This window comes from Acanthopagrus latus, chromosome 1 (genome assembly GCF_904848185.1).
Source record: "Acanthopagrus latus isolate v.2019 chromosome 1, fAcaLat1.1, whole genome shotgun sequence".
Classification (NCBI taxonomy): domain Eukaryota; kingdom Metazoa; phylum Chordata; class Actinopteri; order Spariformes; family Sparidae; genus Acanthopagrus; species Acanthopagrus latus.
This window is the reverse complement of record NC_051039.1, coordinates 19,251,395-19,267,568: the sequence shown is the minus strand read 5'-3', so window position 1 is coordinate 19,267,568 and position 16,174 is coordinate 19,251,395. Positions and strand designations below refer to the sequence as shown.

Genomic DNA, 16,174 nt, shown 5'->3' with positions numbered 1-16,174 from the left:
AGGCATCAGACCTGACTGTTTTTTTTAAAGTCATCATAGCATCCTAAAGCACATTTCAGATGGCTGGCAGGGAAACAAGAAATGCAGGGAATGATCTGCATGCCTCAGAACTCCACCTTAACTGAGAGTAACCAACGAGGGGAGAAACACCATGAGGGTGCGTCAGTCTCTTTCACTAAACTACACACAGCAGACAAAGCATGGCTGTCTGGTTTACAGAGCTTTGATCCTTATACTGTACCTTGGACTTTTCCACTTCTCCCCTGCACTGCACAATATGCCAACCTAAGAAATCTACTTGTCAGCAAGTAAATATGAGTTTTGTTCGCTATTTGCGAAAATAATTACTTTTGTTGCTTCCTTCTTTTCATCTCACAACTGGAAAACAAAGGGAGAGATGAACTGATTTAGTGATGTAAAAATTAATATACAAACTCTTCAGACTCTTGGTGGTACAGTGTCTGGTCTGTGGCTTCTTGCCGCAGATAAGCATTTATCGCCGCCTCATCAAGGCACTAATATCTTCAGGTCACCCAGGCAGAGCAGAGACGGAGGAATGTGTGGGGATGGCAGTGATGACAGCTGATTAGACATCAGATAGAGATGCTGTGTGTGTGTGTGTGTGTGTATAAATACTTTAAATGAAACATACTTGTGACTTTGATCTTCACATTAATTTCTGACAGCATTGCTGGAAGTGTTTGAATAACACACACACCTGTCGAATAAACCTAATTAAAATACATATACACAAGATAAACGTAAAGCGCTTCACGCCCTGCTGAGGCATCCTACGCACTCCTGCAAACACACCCACACCTGAGATGGAAGTGAAACACTCACACACCTTTTGAATTCCAACAGAATTTCACCTTATGTGTTGTAAAACAAGTGAAGTTTCATTTTATAAGTATTCTTACAGACCCAGATGATTATGTAACCATAAAAACCATTTGTCCTTCATCATGGTCGTCTTTGAACCTCTGCAGTTAAAATCAAAGGAGACCTATCATCCTGCTGTGTTTAATATAGGTTCTTATAGTAGTAGGAGTGCTGGGTCAGGCATGTGTGAGATGACCAATCGGAGAGGGGCTGCAGCACTGGACAGAATCTGAAAACTGATGAAACATGTGAGCCTGTTCTAATAGTAACCCAAAATAAAATTAGGAACCCGAACATCATACATGTCCTGTAATGTCTAGATTTTCCCTGAAGAATGTCAAGAAAACAGTGTGTGATGCAAATATATTTTAATCATCGGCCTGGTAATTAAATGAAATCATACATTCTCATCATTTTATTTCTATATCCACTTGCGTTTCCAACAATCATTGATCATGACTTACACTTTACCAGGCTAATCAAGGTCAAGTGCTGGAACTATTACAGCACATTATCTCATCTTCTTTTGTCTGTTTAACATGAAACATTGAGGGGGAGAGAAAAAAGAAATAAAACATGCATCCATAAAAATTAGTTAACAAAAGAGTTAAATATACGAGTAGGTGACAGAAACGGTACAAAACCGTGGCGGTCCCATAAAGATCAGAGGAAATTAGCTGCTTTGGTGTCGACACGTTATGGCTGGAACACAACTGATAGCAAACAGTCTTGAGTGTTACAATGTATTCGCAGTCATGTCACTGGTGATGAAAACAGTGTTGTTCTAGTCATGATGGACACACAGGCGTGGTGGTGTGACGGATGACAGGCTGCCAAAACTCTGCTATCCTTAAACGGTGATTCCGCTGAAGTGTAAATAAAAGTAAAAATAAAAAACATGACAGGAATAAAATAAAGTCTGAAGAGCTGAACTTGAGTTATTTCCCAGTCAAGCCAGCAGACCATTATGAGGCAAACAAATGCCATGATGATGTAAGACATGGAAGGTGTTAAAAAATGTATAGCTACAGCAGTTGGACCCTTCCGTGACGTGAGTTTAGTGCCAAATGTCATATAACATATACAGCACATGTGTGCAGTTTGCACATAACAACTGGCTAAATAAAACACCGAACCATGCTGCACTTTATTTAAAAAAAAAGAAAAAGAAAAGAACATTTTAAGCTTTAACTCATGGCTTCATCTTTCATCATCTGGTTGGTGCATCTAAAACTTATTTCTAGGCTCCTCCTATGACTACTTTTCCAATTTCAGAGACTTCCTCCATTTGAAGAGGCCTGCTCACATCAGCCACCACTTACAAAAGACCGACAACAAAAAGGTGTCAAACGTGTGTTTCTTCTTGTGCTTTTAAACAGCAAATATCCAGTTTAATGCTGCGTTACCTCCCCGTAGAGCTTACCTTTTTAAAAAAAAAAAAAAATTTATTTGTTGACGAAAAGTCCCTATGTAGAGAAGGATGTGTTCTCTGATTTCCCAGCAAATGAATTGAGTTTTTTTTTAGAGCAGTAAAAGGAGGAGTGAGCAGAGAAAAAGTCAGAGGAAATGGGATGCAGCTGGACGCTTTGGAAACTACAAGGACTGAAAGAACAGCTTCGGTTTGTTAGACAGGATATTTATGGTGTCTGATGAGCACTACTTTGCCTCTTTAAGTCAAAGTAGATGCCACAGCAAAACTGCACTTTTAAATTTTATGTTTAAAAAAAATGCTGAAAATGTTTCTCATATAAAGAAAAAAAGACATAATTACACAAAGGCGCTTACAGAGCAGTGAAAAAAAAGAAAAAAGATGCCTGTGTGGTTCAGTTTACTCTGACAGGATTGTGACATTGACAACGTGAAAGCCACAGAGACGCCTCCATAGCTCAAATTAAGGAGGAAGCCTGGTGTTGTACTAAAGATGGCAGGTGGTCTTGGGTTATATTGCTCCTCGACATCGATTATATTAATTTTCCAACATCTTTCTTAAAACCTTCGACTCACCCTGCCCCCCTCAGAACTCCAAACTCCACCAATCGTGCACTTGGGCACTAAAAATAAAACATAACATTTACTGAAATTATTCTAAATAACAACCGACCCAAGTCTGGTTGTTTGTGTTGAACTCGAGGCCTTGTAGCTCCCCTGTGGAGACCTGAGCCTGCAGACCGATTTAGCTGCCAAAGCCAAAAATGCCCTTGATGTAGCCGGTGAGACCTCCCTTGCCCTTCTGCTCCACCTTGTCGTCCAGGGGTGGGAAGGCCACATGATTGAGAGCAAGGTCGAAGAACAGGGGCTTGCAGGGGATCGGCTGGAAGTCGGGAGGGAACTGAACCAGATTGGGCTGTTTTCCTACGAGGGTGGAGTCGAGGCGGAAGGTTTCCAGGCGGTCGCAGAGGGGCTGCATGATGGAAGGAGAAGTAAATAAAATGAGCGTCATGGAATCACAGAAAACAAAGTTTATGTGAATAACTCAGCCATCAATTATACAGCTCTTAAGTAAAATTCAAACACTTTCAAGGTAACTAAGGCTTAATAATCACACATAAATTGTTACTGTCAACAGACCTGCCAATAGAAGTTTATGGAATCTCCTCTTAACTACAGCAATCCACAGTGTATATTGTCACTAGTTGTATTTCAAAGGATATAAATAGATATCTATCTAGCTATGGCAGAAAATGACACCCAACACTCATTTCTGGACTGGTTCTCCAAATAATGGAAAGTTCATCAGTTCATCAAGGCAAACTTCATAATATTGACATGGTCTGTCTCTTGATTTTGTCCTCTTACCCTGTTGTCTTTCACCTGCTGCTGAGAGGGAACTTCAGCGGTCTCATCGGTGTCTGAAACACAAACATTCCTTGAAGGTTGTAGACACAGCAAGAAAAAAAACACAGAAGAACAGGACTAAAAAGGATAAAAATAATGAAGTTGAAAACTGTTGAGAAGGTGATCTCACCTAAGATAGCAGCAGCTTGAAGGGAGTATTTCTCAGCGTTGACCTCAGCGATGAGTTCCTGAACGTCAGGGAGATCCTGCAGAAACCAGACATACAGATGTGGTTCACCAAAACTGTATTGCTTACAAAATCATTTAGCGTGTGTTTCCTTTGTGTTGCATTTGCAAATTGAATTGTATGGCAAATAGAGATTAACTGTGTGATCTCTTTTATGTATGTTGCCTGTTTGTGTTTTCAAAGGACCAACCTTGAGGCTGTTGTTGAGGTTCTTGGCCTTAGACTGGACCTCCTTGGCATATTTCAGCACCCTCTCATACAGCACCAAAGCCTCACTCCACTTCTTCACCAGCACGTAAGACTGGGCTATGAAGAAACACCTGAGAAGAGTACATCAACAAGACATCAGTGCATGTGAAACAATCTACAGAGCTATCAGACACTTTTAATGTTTTTTTTAAGACTGTTTCAAGACACATTTTGAACAGATAAACTTCTGGACAAATCATTGTTTTCTTATCCAATTTAAGACATTTTAATGACCATAATACACAATTGTGTATCTAAGAGATTTTAAAGCCCAAATGTCCGACCTGTAGGCCTTGTAGACCAGGATCTTGAGGGACACCTCCTTCTGGAAAGTGTGGTCATCCTCCAGACCCTGCAGGGTGGAGAGCTCAGCCAGACTCTAGAGAGACAAACAACAACGAGAAGGTTATGGAGGTGATGGGAAGCTGACTGAGCTACAGTATGGGAAGGAAGTGGCAGACCGTCAAACAAGGCTAAGCACACATTCCTTCACTTTTCACAAACACAGATCAGTGAGTGAGGGAGAAGGTTAGCATACTAACTGTGATACATGCTGTGATTATGGACACATATCTATAACCTTCTGATTAAAAAGATCACAATAAATCAGATATTTACCTGCAGGATGATATCATAGAGACGGATGAGATCCTGTGGGCGGGGTCCTCTCTTGTTCTCGTCGGCTTCAGGTTCCTTCAGTTTAGCCTGCAGAGTGTGGGCCATGCTCTCGTTCCTCTTCACCAGCGTACACAGCTTGATGTAGGTCAGGTAACTGAGAGAGGAGACCAGCAGTTTGATTATCATTCACTTCTTAAGGAAAATGAATCTAAGAGAGAAATCTAACAAGGTTGGAAAGACTTTGGGGAAAACAAAAAAAAAAAAAGCATAATCGGCAGATTAAACAATGATGAACATGATCGGTGTGTCTGACACAGTGCCCATTTCAAAGTCTAATCTTGGCATTTACAAGCCCCTGTAAATGTTTTGACTGAAGTTTACCTGTGCAGGAACTGCAGGTTGGACACCTTTCCGCTGTCCCCCTCAGAGCCCCTCTCTCTTTGCTTCTACAAAAGGCAACATAAAACTGTTAATTAAACTTGCGAGGATCATAAATAAAAGCTCACATTCCTCTCCTTTACTGAGACATGTCAAATTTTTAACCTGGTGTGTCTTACCGCCTCACTCTTCAGTTCCTCTTTCACGGCCTGGATGGTGTCTCTGCACTCAGCCAGCAGAGTCTCATACAGATGCTCTTTGGTCTCCTCATTAGATGCCTGCAGCAAAGGAGCATTACTTATAAGCCACAGTCTAACACAGTAACTATTTCTGACTGCATCTACTGAAATCTCTGAATCTTGTTTAGATATTTCTAAATATGAGGCTAAGTGTGAGTGGAGACGTTCCTATATAATTGTTTTGTGGGAGCGGGGGAAGTTTCAGTTTGTTTTCGCTGGTTCCAGCTTCATGTACAGATGTAATACTTTTCTTTGTCATTCATCATAATAAACAGAGTCTTTGATTTTGGACTGTTGGTTGTTGGACAAAATAAGCATTTGTAAGAACTTAAACCAGTGAACCATAAAATACAACTGTAAGTCTGTAACAGCACTGATACTAATCCCCATACAGATGAGGGATGTTTAAACAGGAAGTTTCTTAGATCAGTTGACTGGCAAGAAAACACTCAAATCGTGTAAAATTCAATTTATAAGCTTAAACACTGTCCAGAAAATATTTAGTATATTACAAGAGCCATTAAAAATGTTTCATTATCCTCACACAGAAGAACACCTTGTGCAGTTAACTATGAACGATTGAAAACAGTGCAACATCTCACCCATTAAATAAAAACAAATAATGAGGAAACAAAGACCTGAACTTGAACTATAGCCTTTTAAAAATCAAAAATAATAAAGAAAAGAAAACACCTGGACACACTGACATCTGACCTCTGACACGCAATTACTTTCCACCTGATTAAAGCAAATAAAAGCCATTCATGCTGACACAAATATACCAAGAACAACAGTCAAAGCAGGGATATGATGTGATAGTGACAAAGTGGGGTAGAGATGCAGGTATGTGGTCTGGCAGGATGCCAACACATTCCTCACAACTCATCACCTATCGGATACAAACAGTTTCAGGGTTCGAATCTTTGTGAATGACAGGAATGACACCTCACCTTACTTTCATCGACACACTCATACAATAGGCTTGTGTTACTTCCTGTGGTACCACGAAATCCTCACAAATCTACCGGACACATAACATTAGTTTCTTTGAAAAAAAAAAGAGGCTGTGATGGATTACTGTAAACAGGAAAATGTGAGCAGTAACTAACAAAGGAAAATGTCAGTATGGTATGGTATGGTTTTTGTTCTTAACTCACATAAAAGTCTAAACACCTTTGTGGATGAAAGTGACACATATTCATCTTTAAAAGGGGGGCAAGTAAACTCTCAGGAAGCAGCACAGCAGAGGAATGTTACGAGAAAATTCCTCGTAGGGATAACTGATAACAGAAAGGTCTGAAGGCTGATGTTATTCAGCGCAACACACTCGTGCCGACACCTTGGCAACACCTAGCAGGACCAGCTCGACCTGTTTATCCATCCAGCCCTCTAAACAACAGAAAGATGCTCAAGCGATTAAAGCAGGGAGGAGCAGAAGGAGCTCTTCAGTGTGGCCCAATACTGCAGGGAAAGAGCTGCGGATCAAGTGTTTGTGCGACATATTCTGACCCTCTATTGAGCAATTGAGGACAAGTTGCACCCGTGCTCGCTAATTCTAATACACTCACTCAAAGAGATAGTTGGTATTTATTGATGCTTTACATTATCAAGAAAACTGCACAGGTTTTTGTCAGGTTTTTGCCTGCCACACATTCAGTTCACAGCCACTATTACAACAAACATTACTACAAACATATTTCCCCGTCTGCAGGACATTAAAGGATTTCAGAGTCTGATTCTGATTCTATACTCTTAACAAAAGGACAGAAACAGTGATTCCCAGAGGGGCCCATTTGATGCTGTAAGGTGTTCAGAGACAATAACACTAATCCGTCTGCAGAGACCTGCTGGGTGTTGTCCCTGTACTCATGTGTGGGCTGAAATGCACAGAATGCAGTCGTGCCATGATGGAGACTGCATGCCAGAGACATGAGTGGCAGTGGGTGTGACAGGTGTGGTTGCAGGGCGTGCAAAACATTTGAGTGCATGAAAGGATGACTGAGGTGTGGCGGCTGTGAGGGGACTGTAAAGAGAAGAGTGCCACCTCCTGAAAACCTAAGGAACTATGTGGACTGTTGTAAGAACAAGGTGTGGACTTCAACAGGGAATACACACTGCAGGAGTAGTTAAGGACATGTATCTCTGAGGAACAAAGATCTTATCCACTTTCAAATTAGAACAGAGCATCTTAATGGGATATTGCATTTACAAACACTGAGTGCCAACTGAACATATCAGCACAGAGATGAAGATTTTGTTGTGCCTTTTCTGATTCAGCTCAGAGATACAGCAAAAACAACACTGTAGCTGTATAGCTGCAGGCCTGCTGTTGAACTGTAGCTTATGATGGTTGAACTGATTTGCCCTTTGATTAGGTGTGGGTATTGTTAGAATTCTATTAATACCAATAGTCTTATTGATACTCCTCTCCGGTTTGGTTCTTTATCGACCACAACATGGTCTCAAAATCATCGTAATTAATCATTATTCAGCCATACATTTTTGACATCACTTGAACACACAGGGACAGTCCAGCATTTATCTTTTTACGTACTTGCAAGCTATGATATCAAGAGATACTGACATCAATGGCTTCACATTGAATGAAGTGCAGTTCGTTTTTACCCAAAACCAAACTGTAAGAACTGACAAAATACTGACTGACCTGAGCGATAGCGGCCTCATTGTCTCCCAGACCCAACAGGAAGATGCGAGCCTTGTCAATCTTGACAGGCACAGAGCGTCCTCGCCACTCCACCTCACTCATGGTGGCAGCCTGCTTGGTTCTTGCCTGAGTGATCAGGGACTGAGGAAAGGAAAAAAAAAACTGTTTTAATAATACATGATTTTGAGAGAAGAGCCAAGGTGTCTTTTATCCGTGAACATTTAATCTTGTTTACAATTCTATGAATTTATTAGTACAGAAATCGGCTCTGCATACTTATAATTAGGACCAAAATTGAGAGCTACATGCCCCACCCCTCTCATGATATTAGGCATCAATGTATGGAAGATGATTGATGATACAATATATTCCCATTTTTCCAGCTCCCGTAAGTTCACCTCTAGTTTCTCAGCCATCATGCCTCCTCCTCCACCAGTCAGTCTCATCTGCATCAAGTCATTAATGGCATTTTGATCACCTATCATCAGGAGAGAGAGAGAGAGAGAGAGAGAGAGAGAGAGAGAGAGAGAGAGAGAGAGAGAGAGAGAGAGAGAGAGAGAGAGAGAGAGAGAGAGAGAGAGAGAGAGAGAGAGAGAGGTTACACAGTGTGTGTGCGCGCATGTGTTTGTGTGTGCATGTTTGCTTAAAAACTGCACATGTCCCAACACTCTCAATGTCTCTGAATGCCTTAAAGAGTCAAAGATAGCAGTCAATTAAGTCGAGCAGGATCACTTTTTCCACCTCTTCCACCTGTATGTGTGTGTGTGTGTTTTAGTTACTCACCAATGTTGTAAGCACAATAGCGGATGTTGGGTGAGATCTCATCCACACGCTGACGGTACAGAGCAGCCATCTCCTCAGTGAACGCACTGGCCAGCTTCTCATAGATGGTCCTGAAGACACAAAAATAGGTTGTTTCACGTTTCAAAACAGAGAAATTCGGACATGACGTCAGAACTGTAGTGATGTTAAAACTCACTTGCACTTGTTGAAGGCCTCCATGGCAGGCTTCCACTCCTGCAGTTCAAACTCCACCATACCAGTCAAGTATGCTGTGTAGGCCTGAAATAAAATACAGCAGCAATTAAGAGTAGCTGTTGTAAGACTCAGGAGAGATATGTGTAACTCCCCGTGACACAGCTTTTAAATAGGAAAAATCATATATCAGCAAGTTAGTAATTCTTTCCCACTCATAGTACATGTGTACCTCTCATTCTATACATCTGCACTGTGTCTCTGAAAACAGGCTGAAGGTGATTGTGCTGTGTACCTGAGCCTCAAGTTTTGTCTTTGCATCGACACGGTGGCTCTCACAGAGTTTCTCCAGCTTCTCGCTGTGCTTGGCAGCCTTGCGTAGTCGTGCCAGCAGGTGGAATCGCTTCCGTGGCTCTGTGTTGGCTTCCTGCTTCAGCTGCATGGCATAACTCCATGCACGCTCAGCCTCCATCAAAACCAGCAACAGATACCTGAAAAGGGGGAGGTCATTGCATCAGATGCTTAGTAGCACATATGAGGCACTCCCATAACACCAGCCAGAAATCCGCACATAAATGTGCAGCACAGACGATCCATTCCTCACCTGCTGTCGGAAAGCATTTCGACTGTTATCTTCTTCCCAATAAACTTATGTCGGTTTCCCATCCTGAAGCCAAGAGTCTTGCGCAGGCGACGCAGTCTGCGGGAGCAGTAGCCCCTGGACACAGTTACATTAAGAGTGTTACATAACAGTAAATTATATACTTGCCTGTTCATTTTCATCTTAGTGCCCCACAACAGACATGATAATCACACAGTCAAGGCATTTTTCAAGATTTAACATTTATCACACTATCCCTGCACACTGAGAACAAACTTAACTGTGGTCAAATACCTGGTTTATGTACACATACACAACATTATGCCCCCTCTTCTTGTATGTAAATGAATTTGACAAAGCTGAATATTATAAGCTTCTTCAATCCACATTTAGTTGATATATGTGTTGTATCCTATGACACTCATACATTTTTATGTATGTCAGCAGTATCATGTGAACCATATGGAGCGCAGTTGTCCTTGAATACAGCTTTTTTCTAAATGCATAAAACAAGAGCGCGGTATCTATACAGGGATTTGTGGAAAAGTAATGTTGGATGTCCATTTACACATCAAGTTGAGATTTTTGCCTGATGGCTGACTGATGATCATGGGAAAACCATGCATCTGTTTGTGAACAGCTATAGAATAGTCAACACTTCACCACAGACGAGTGTGCAGCTTTGGTCCAGTACGTGCAGTTTTCCAGGTGGTGTGACATATTAACTCACCTGTATCTCTGGTAGTCTCCGTGCCTGAGTCCATGCTGCTGCTGGGACTCTTTGATTATTTGCAAAACTGCAATTAGATGTTAAGGTACAAAAATATCTGCATCACTGAATACATGTTACTCATAGTGAATATTTTCAATACACATTCCAGTATTCCACTATGAATAGGACAGTCATGACAGCACTAGATGTAACGTTAGAGACCCAGACAGCCTGGCTGTGGTGCTGTGTTTGTGATACGTTGCAGAAAAGGCAACGTAACGTTAGGTACCATTTAAAAACTCAACTGACCAAGTCAACAGAACACCCCCACATTAAATCACATTTTAAAACGATTTAACGCACTTAGGCTTTAGAAAAGGTGTGTGACAAGCCAAATAATTCTGCTTTTCAAGTCTGCCACTGACAGCCTGCCTCATTATGACACGTAGGCTAATAACGGTAGCTAATGTTATCCTCTCATCGAGCTAGCTAGCAGGCTAACGTTAGCTTCTGAGCCTGACACAGATTTGCTGGAGTACAGACCAAACCGCCGCTGCACATTTCGTGCTGTGAAGGATACTTTCCAGTCCAAGTCCTCCATCAGATTGATTTTCTTTATTTTCATCCGTGGGGGAAACTTTAGCTTCGTTTTGCTTGTCTCCGGCCATCTCTGGGTGCTAACAGCTAAACGGTAGACACACACATGCTCAGTCAGAAGTAAAAGCAGGGACCAATGACGGCGCAGGGAGGGGAAAGAGGTCAAAGCTACATCCAAGCCTCGCGATATTTGGCTGAGCAGTCTCGTTGCCACTTAACTTTGCCATTTATTCTCGCATGAAACAGTTAATATATCGAGGACCCCATTTGGAAATATTTAACTCTTAAATTGAAGGATGTACTTAATTGGCTGTTTTAGCAGTCATCTAATTCATACTTGTCCCCCTCGATAAAATAATATAATACACAACACTTAGAGCACCCAGAAGAAACACGACATACCATCAATACATGTCATAGAGCTAATAATGTAGAACAGCAAAGAAACTCATTCAACTCAGTCATGGTACAAAACCAGGGGTGGACTTGGACAAAAAAAATCGGCCCTGCCATTTTTGGCTTACATGACAAAGGTCATGTAATATTAGACTGAAATCTCAAACAGAACAGCTACAAAATGGACCTTGAGACAAGACGGTTCCAAGGCCTCAAGAGGAAAACTGATTCACAGGTGTCATTAGTGATGAACTAATCAGCAACTATGGACCACAATGATCATTACAGTCAAAAAACAAAACAAAAACAAAGCAAGAAACAAACCAATAACTCAAATATGAATGAAATATTATTTTTATTTAATTAGAAAGTGAGACAGAAATAAAGAAAAGAGGGGACGAGTTATCCACTTTGGTGAGTGAGAATCCATGAAAAAAACTGGGTTCCTCCACCCTGAGTGTGTGCACATACATGTTGTGTGCATCTTCTTAATTTTGACCCCTCACAAAATATGTTCTTTGCCTTTAAAACAAGGTACAGAATGGCCACCAGATAGCCAACCACTAGCACATAAAACATCCTCAATTCCTGATTAGGTCACGCTGAGCTTGAAGTCATCAGGGAAAGACTGATATCCACAACGTGCTCTGTTCAGCAGAAATATGCCACATAAAGAGGTTTCTGATGTGCGGATGTGCAACACATCCACACATTTGTTCCTAAAAAGGATGCAAAACTGAGGAAGCAAATGATCACACTGTGCTTCTAAAACAAAAAGTCCATTCAGACGTTTTCGGCAGCAGAAATGTATCTGGAGAGAAAGTTCTTGATCTCAGAGATGTGCATGGTCTCTTTGATGGTGGTGTCTCTCCTGCGGACTTGAAGGAGGCCGCTCTCCAGCGTGTTCTCACTGATCACCACAGTGAAAAGCACTCCCATCTCATCATAGCTGAAATACAGAGACACACATCAGCTCACAGCAAGAGAAATGCTGCTAGTATAAATGCTTTTGCTTCCATAAGAACAGTGAACTGCGCGTTACTTTGCATTCAGCTGCTCCATTGATGTAGACAGAGTGTTGAGATACCCCGGCCATACGGAGATCTTAGCCTCCATCATCTCCTGGAGCAGCCCCTCACACACCTACACAGTAAATAAACACTCATTAATTAATCTATTATGACTCACACGCACCAAGAACAACTTTGATAAATACTTGCTGATTCTATCACGGTCACTTGAGAGATCATTTTCACCCAGCACCTGACACACTTTCTAGATGTGGATTCACTGATTTAATCAAGATAATAAAGGAAGTCAATTAATCACTGATGTCCATGTCTACTCTTAATTCATGGTTTTCTTACCTGCCTCAGCTCCATTGTGCCCCCCCTGCTGATATCTATAGCCACTTTGACTGGAGCCAACACTGGATGCAACTTCAGAACCTGAAATCAACACGAACCGGACGTCAGTGACAGATAGAGACAATCACATCACAAATTCGAGGGCAAGAGTCAGGTGAGAAGCGAAGAGCTTGTAGGTCGTCACCTTTCTCTGATGCAGCTTCTGCTTACTGTCCTCTTTCTTGAGCTGCTGGAGTGAGTTGGATAAAAAGGCCATCACACCACGGTCCATGTTCCCGGTGACAGAGACAACATGAGGAACTAACTTACGACGCTAAAAAGACATTAAACGCAACATGTGATTACACTTAACGAAGGGAGGAATAGTGGAACAGCTGCCTCTTTTTCTCATCACAAGACTTATTAGATGAAGATATTTAACACAATGTTCAATTTGAAAACAGACCACAGAGTTTAGTCAAAGACATGCACTGTTTTTTTTTTAATCCAGGTGAAGTTGTTTTATCTTATCTGACAATTTGACATAGGAAGCACAAGCAAAAGTAAAGCCAGTTTCCACATAAAGCGATGAATAAAAGTAGCAGACTGACGAGTAGTTTAGAGTCTTCTTTGTGTGTGTTCAGCAGCTCCCTGCTTCCTCTGCTCAGCAGCGTCTCCAAGGGCTCTGGTCCCCATGGGAAGTTGTACGTGATTCTCAAACCACGAGATGCCACATCCCCGAGCTCCTCCTCTGGGACGTCACTGCTGCTGAAGTCTGATGGAGACAGGGCAAACTGGAAAGACAATGGCTGACCTGATTTCATGGAAGTGAAGTTATCTTGAAAAAACACCCATTTTCAATGCACCCTCAACTCTCTCAGATCAGCAGATTGCTGAAGGCAAATTTCATGCTTGGAGGTCTTGAAAGACGACCAGGTCATGTATCTTTAAATAAGTATCAATAGTCGGAAGATATTCAAACCTCCTTAGACTAAATTTGAAAAGCCCACCGCAGGCCTCTTAGTGCTTGAACTAGCGCTGCACAATATCTCTAAATATATGATCAACTCAAATTTAAAAAATTACTATTTTTCTTCATTCTAACTGACAGGGTTATGATGATAGGCATACTTTAAAATCAGTGTACCTACATTTGTTCAGCTGTGCCAGCTACCCCTTAAAAAGCAGCTAAGTAGGTGTACAAGGAAAGTCTTTGTTTCAGTGGTAAGCCCGCAGCAAACAACAAACATTTATGGGAGACGCTGCCTCAAATACTCACTTTCCTCCACCACTTGAGCCTCTGTCGTGTCCAGTGGTCCAGCCACTGGGAAGAGGTCCGAGGAGTGCAGAACCACACCAGAGACGTCTGCATGACCTCAGCTGGGCTAGCAGAAAAGAGAAAAAAAAACATTACAATTACAGCAGCTCTGCACTATTCTGTAATGAAATACAACAATGCTTTTTATAAGAAGAAGTGTGCATTATCTTCCAGAAAACCAGGGCCAGTTTGCAAACTAACTTCATCTCCATCAAAACTGTTACAGTTACAGGGGGGTGTCTGGCTGACAGTAGGCTATGTGCTGCAGTTCAAACTACAACTTCTTTATAAATGACTTGACGCTTCATGTTCTGCTGGAATGATTAAAGTTTTATTTGTAACTGCCCCACATTGCACCTGGATTCTAATTTACAGCACCTTTGTTTTTTGGAAACGGCCACAATAAGCAAAATATGCTAGTCTAACGTATCAATGCTCATACTACATGATGCTCATATTGATGTTAATTGAGTTGTACACATTGCTCCTGTCCCAGAGTCAGAACAGTGGGTCGAAATGTTACACAAGACAGATAGTCATTCAGACAGAAGATGAAGCCTTACCAACCAGAGCCATCAGAGGGCAGGAAACATAGACCAGTCTCAGCCAGGCCGAAAGGCAGCTTTCTGGCCACCAGCTCCCACAAGGGGACAAACTGCTCCAAGGCTCCTGAGAACAAACCAGACTGCTGCTGATGTTTTTGTATTTAATTTTTTGCTCCAACAAGGAAATAGTAAGGTAGGCAAACAGACCCTCCTCAGACTGTTTGAGTTGTTTCCTTAACATTTAATTGATTGATAGCTGGGATAGACAGCAGACAAGAACGTCCCTTAAAACCACCAGTTATTACTCCAGCATTGTGCAGAGCTAAACAATGATTTAAAGCCTGAGGATGATCTATCTTGCTCTCTCCTTGCTGTGCCGAATAAACCACATCATATCTTAATCATCACAATCATCATACCTGTGGAACTATTACTTGTCTGTTTCAAATCATACCAATCAAACTGCGAGTCGGTCACGTTACGCAATACTCTACCTTGAAGTAAGTTTCCCCTGACAGATGGGGAGCTCTGAAGGAGCGTGTCCAGCCTCTTGATGAGCTGCTCCTTGCTCAGTTCTTGCTCTTCAAGTATTTGCTTTAAACTTCCAGACTCTACAATCCTCAGTGGTCCCTGTCCCTCTGTCTCTGACACTGTGCTGCTGTTCAGGGTGTTTATCCCCAGCACCTGAGCTGTGGACCTGGTCACAGAGTGCCACCACTGCTCCAGCAGGTTTCTCCTCAGCTCCATGCCCAGAGGTCCATAACTGCAGCTCATCCCCCGCTGAAACAGCTGTGTGTTAGCTGGACCAGGGGAGACGTACCGTCTGTCCACGCAGAGCTGCAGCAGAGTCCTCACCTGATCCAAGTCCTCGCTTGACGATGCGCTGAAGTGTCTCCTGCACCGCGAGGTGTTCAGTATGCACAGGCGGCCTGACAGTACACTTCTGACACAGTAAGTGAACATAGTGAAAGGCTTGAGAAGAGTGACGGACAGCTAAATCCAAAGATTGTCTGTAACTGACACCTTTATTAGCAGGACAAACAAACCATGAATGGTAATGTAACACAAACTGTTTGAGCTAACATATAAGCTAGGCCTTACAAGTTTAAGCCTTCATACATTTTTCTTTCTTTTTTTTTTTTTAAGGGTTAGCTCAGTGATAGGCGAATACTTTTTCCTTCTTCTGTCCAGCCTTCATTTGTGGCATATTTTAGCTAGCTAGCATCTCATGTGACGCTACACATCTACCGCAAATGCAAGTTTGTGTGTAATAAAAATGAAATGCACTCGCCCGACAGTTGTTATTTTCTGTAGCCACTAAATGAGTTCCCATTGATAACCGCAGGACAAATGTTTGAACTTCTCAGGAGTTACATGCGACAAATGACCCGGAAGTAGTCGCATGTCTACATCCGGGTTATCGTACCAGACTTAAGTATATTTCTTGTATTTTTTGTAGTTATCAATCTTCGTCTGCCATTTCGCAATTATATTAATTGATAATAAAAAAAATACTTTTCATACCGTTGATATTTGATAGAAATGGAAGTCCCACTGAGGAAACAATATGCTGAAATGAGATCAACTATCACAATTATGATTATTTATACCATGGTTTTTGAGGTGTCACC

General features: G+C 41.8%; 2 protein-coding genes across 6 annotated transcripts; both read right to left on the bottom strand.

Annotated features, from left to right (window-relative positions):
* Positions 1-1,233: 1,233 nt before the first annotated feature.
* On the bottom strand, positions 1,234-11,009 carry srp68 (signal recognition particle 68). The gene is made up of 16 exons (XM_037111112.1): positions 10,922-11,009; positions 10,360-10,426; positions 9,633-9,746; positions 9,324-9,519; positions 9,033-9,115; positions 8,837-8,946; positions 8,452-8,531; positions 8,054-8,194; positions 5,329-5,427; positions 5,153-5,217; positions 4,772-4,925; positions 4,438-4,532; positions 4,095-4,224; positions 3,848-3,923; positions 3,679-3,731; positions 1,234-3,283 (listed from the first exon to the last, which is right to left on the bottom strand). Exons 1-16 carry the CDS (start codon positions 11,007-11,009, stop codon positions 3,056-3,058), a joined length of 1,779 nt encoding a protein of 592 aa, XP_036967007.1. The 3' UTR covers positions 1,234-3,055.
* Positions 11,010-11,670: 661 nt separating this feature from the next.
* Positions 11,671-15,941, bottom strand: polg2 (polymerase (DNA directed), gamma 2, accessory subunit). Of its 5 annotated transcripts, XM_037111262.1 has the most exons (10): positions 15,835-15,888; positions 15,399-15,486; positions 15,038-15,323; positions 14,562-14,667; positions 13,960-14,065; positions 13,292-13,474; positions 12,886-13,014; positions 12,702-12,782; positions 12,377-12,477; positions 12,118-12,283 (listed from the first exon to the last, which is right to left on the bottom strand). In XM_037111262.1, exons 3-10 carry the CDS (start codon positions 15,315-15,317, stop codon positions 12,118-12,120), a joined length of 1,152 nt encoding a protein of 383 aa, XP_036967157.1. In that variant the 5' UTR covers positions 15,318-15,323; positions 15,399-15,486; positions 15,835-15,888. The 5 variants fall into 5 exon arrangements, with proteins under 5 accessions (XP_036967121.1, XP_036967139.1, XP_036967157.1 ...); XM_037111253.1 differs by having other exon boundaries at positions 15,038-15,438; positions 15,835-15,941; XM_037111234.1 differs by having other exon boundaries at positions 15,399-15,938.
* Positions 15,942-16,174: the final 233 nt, after the last annotated feature.

Bases quoted from the DNA above. Each gene is read 5' to 3' on its own strand.
- srp68 (XM_037111112.1), bottom strand. From the start codon at position 11,009: ATGGCCGGAGACAAGCAAAACGAAGCTAAAGTTTCCCCCACGGATGAA. The intron at 9,747-10,359 runs GTGAGTTAATAT...AACTGTGTCCAG, and splicing joins GGAGACTACCAGAGATACAG to GGGCTACTGCTCCCGCAGAC. The intron at 8,947-9,032 runs GTGAGTTTTAAC...TTGTGTCTTCAG, and splicing joins GAGGCCTTCAACAAGTGCAA to GACCATCTATGAGAAGCTGG.
- polg2 (XM_037111226.1), bottom strand. From the start codon at position 15,506: ATGTTCACTTACTGTGTCAGAAGTGTACTGTCAGGCCGCCTGTGCATA. The intron at 12,478-12,701 runs GTAAGAAAACCA...TTTACTGTGTAG, and splicing joins GCACAATGGAGCTGAGGCAG to GTGTGTGAGGGGCTGCTCCA. The intron at 12,284-12,376 runs GTAACGCGCAGT...TCTGTATTTCAG, and splicing joins ATGGAGCAGCTGAATGCAAA to CTATGATGAGATGGGAGTGC.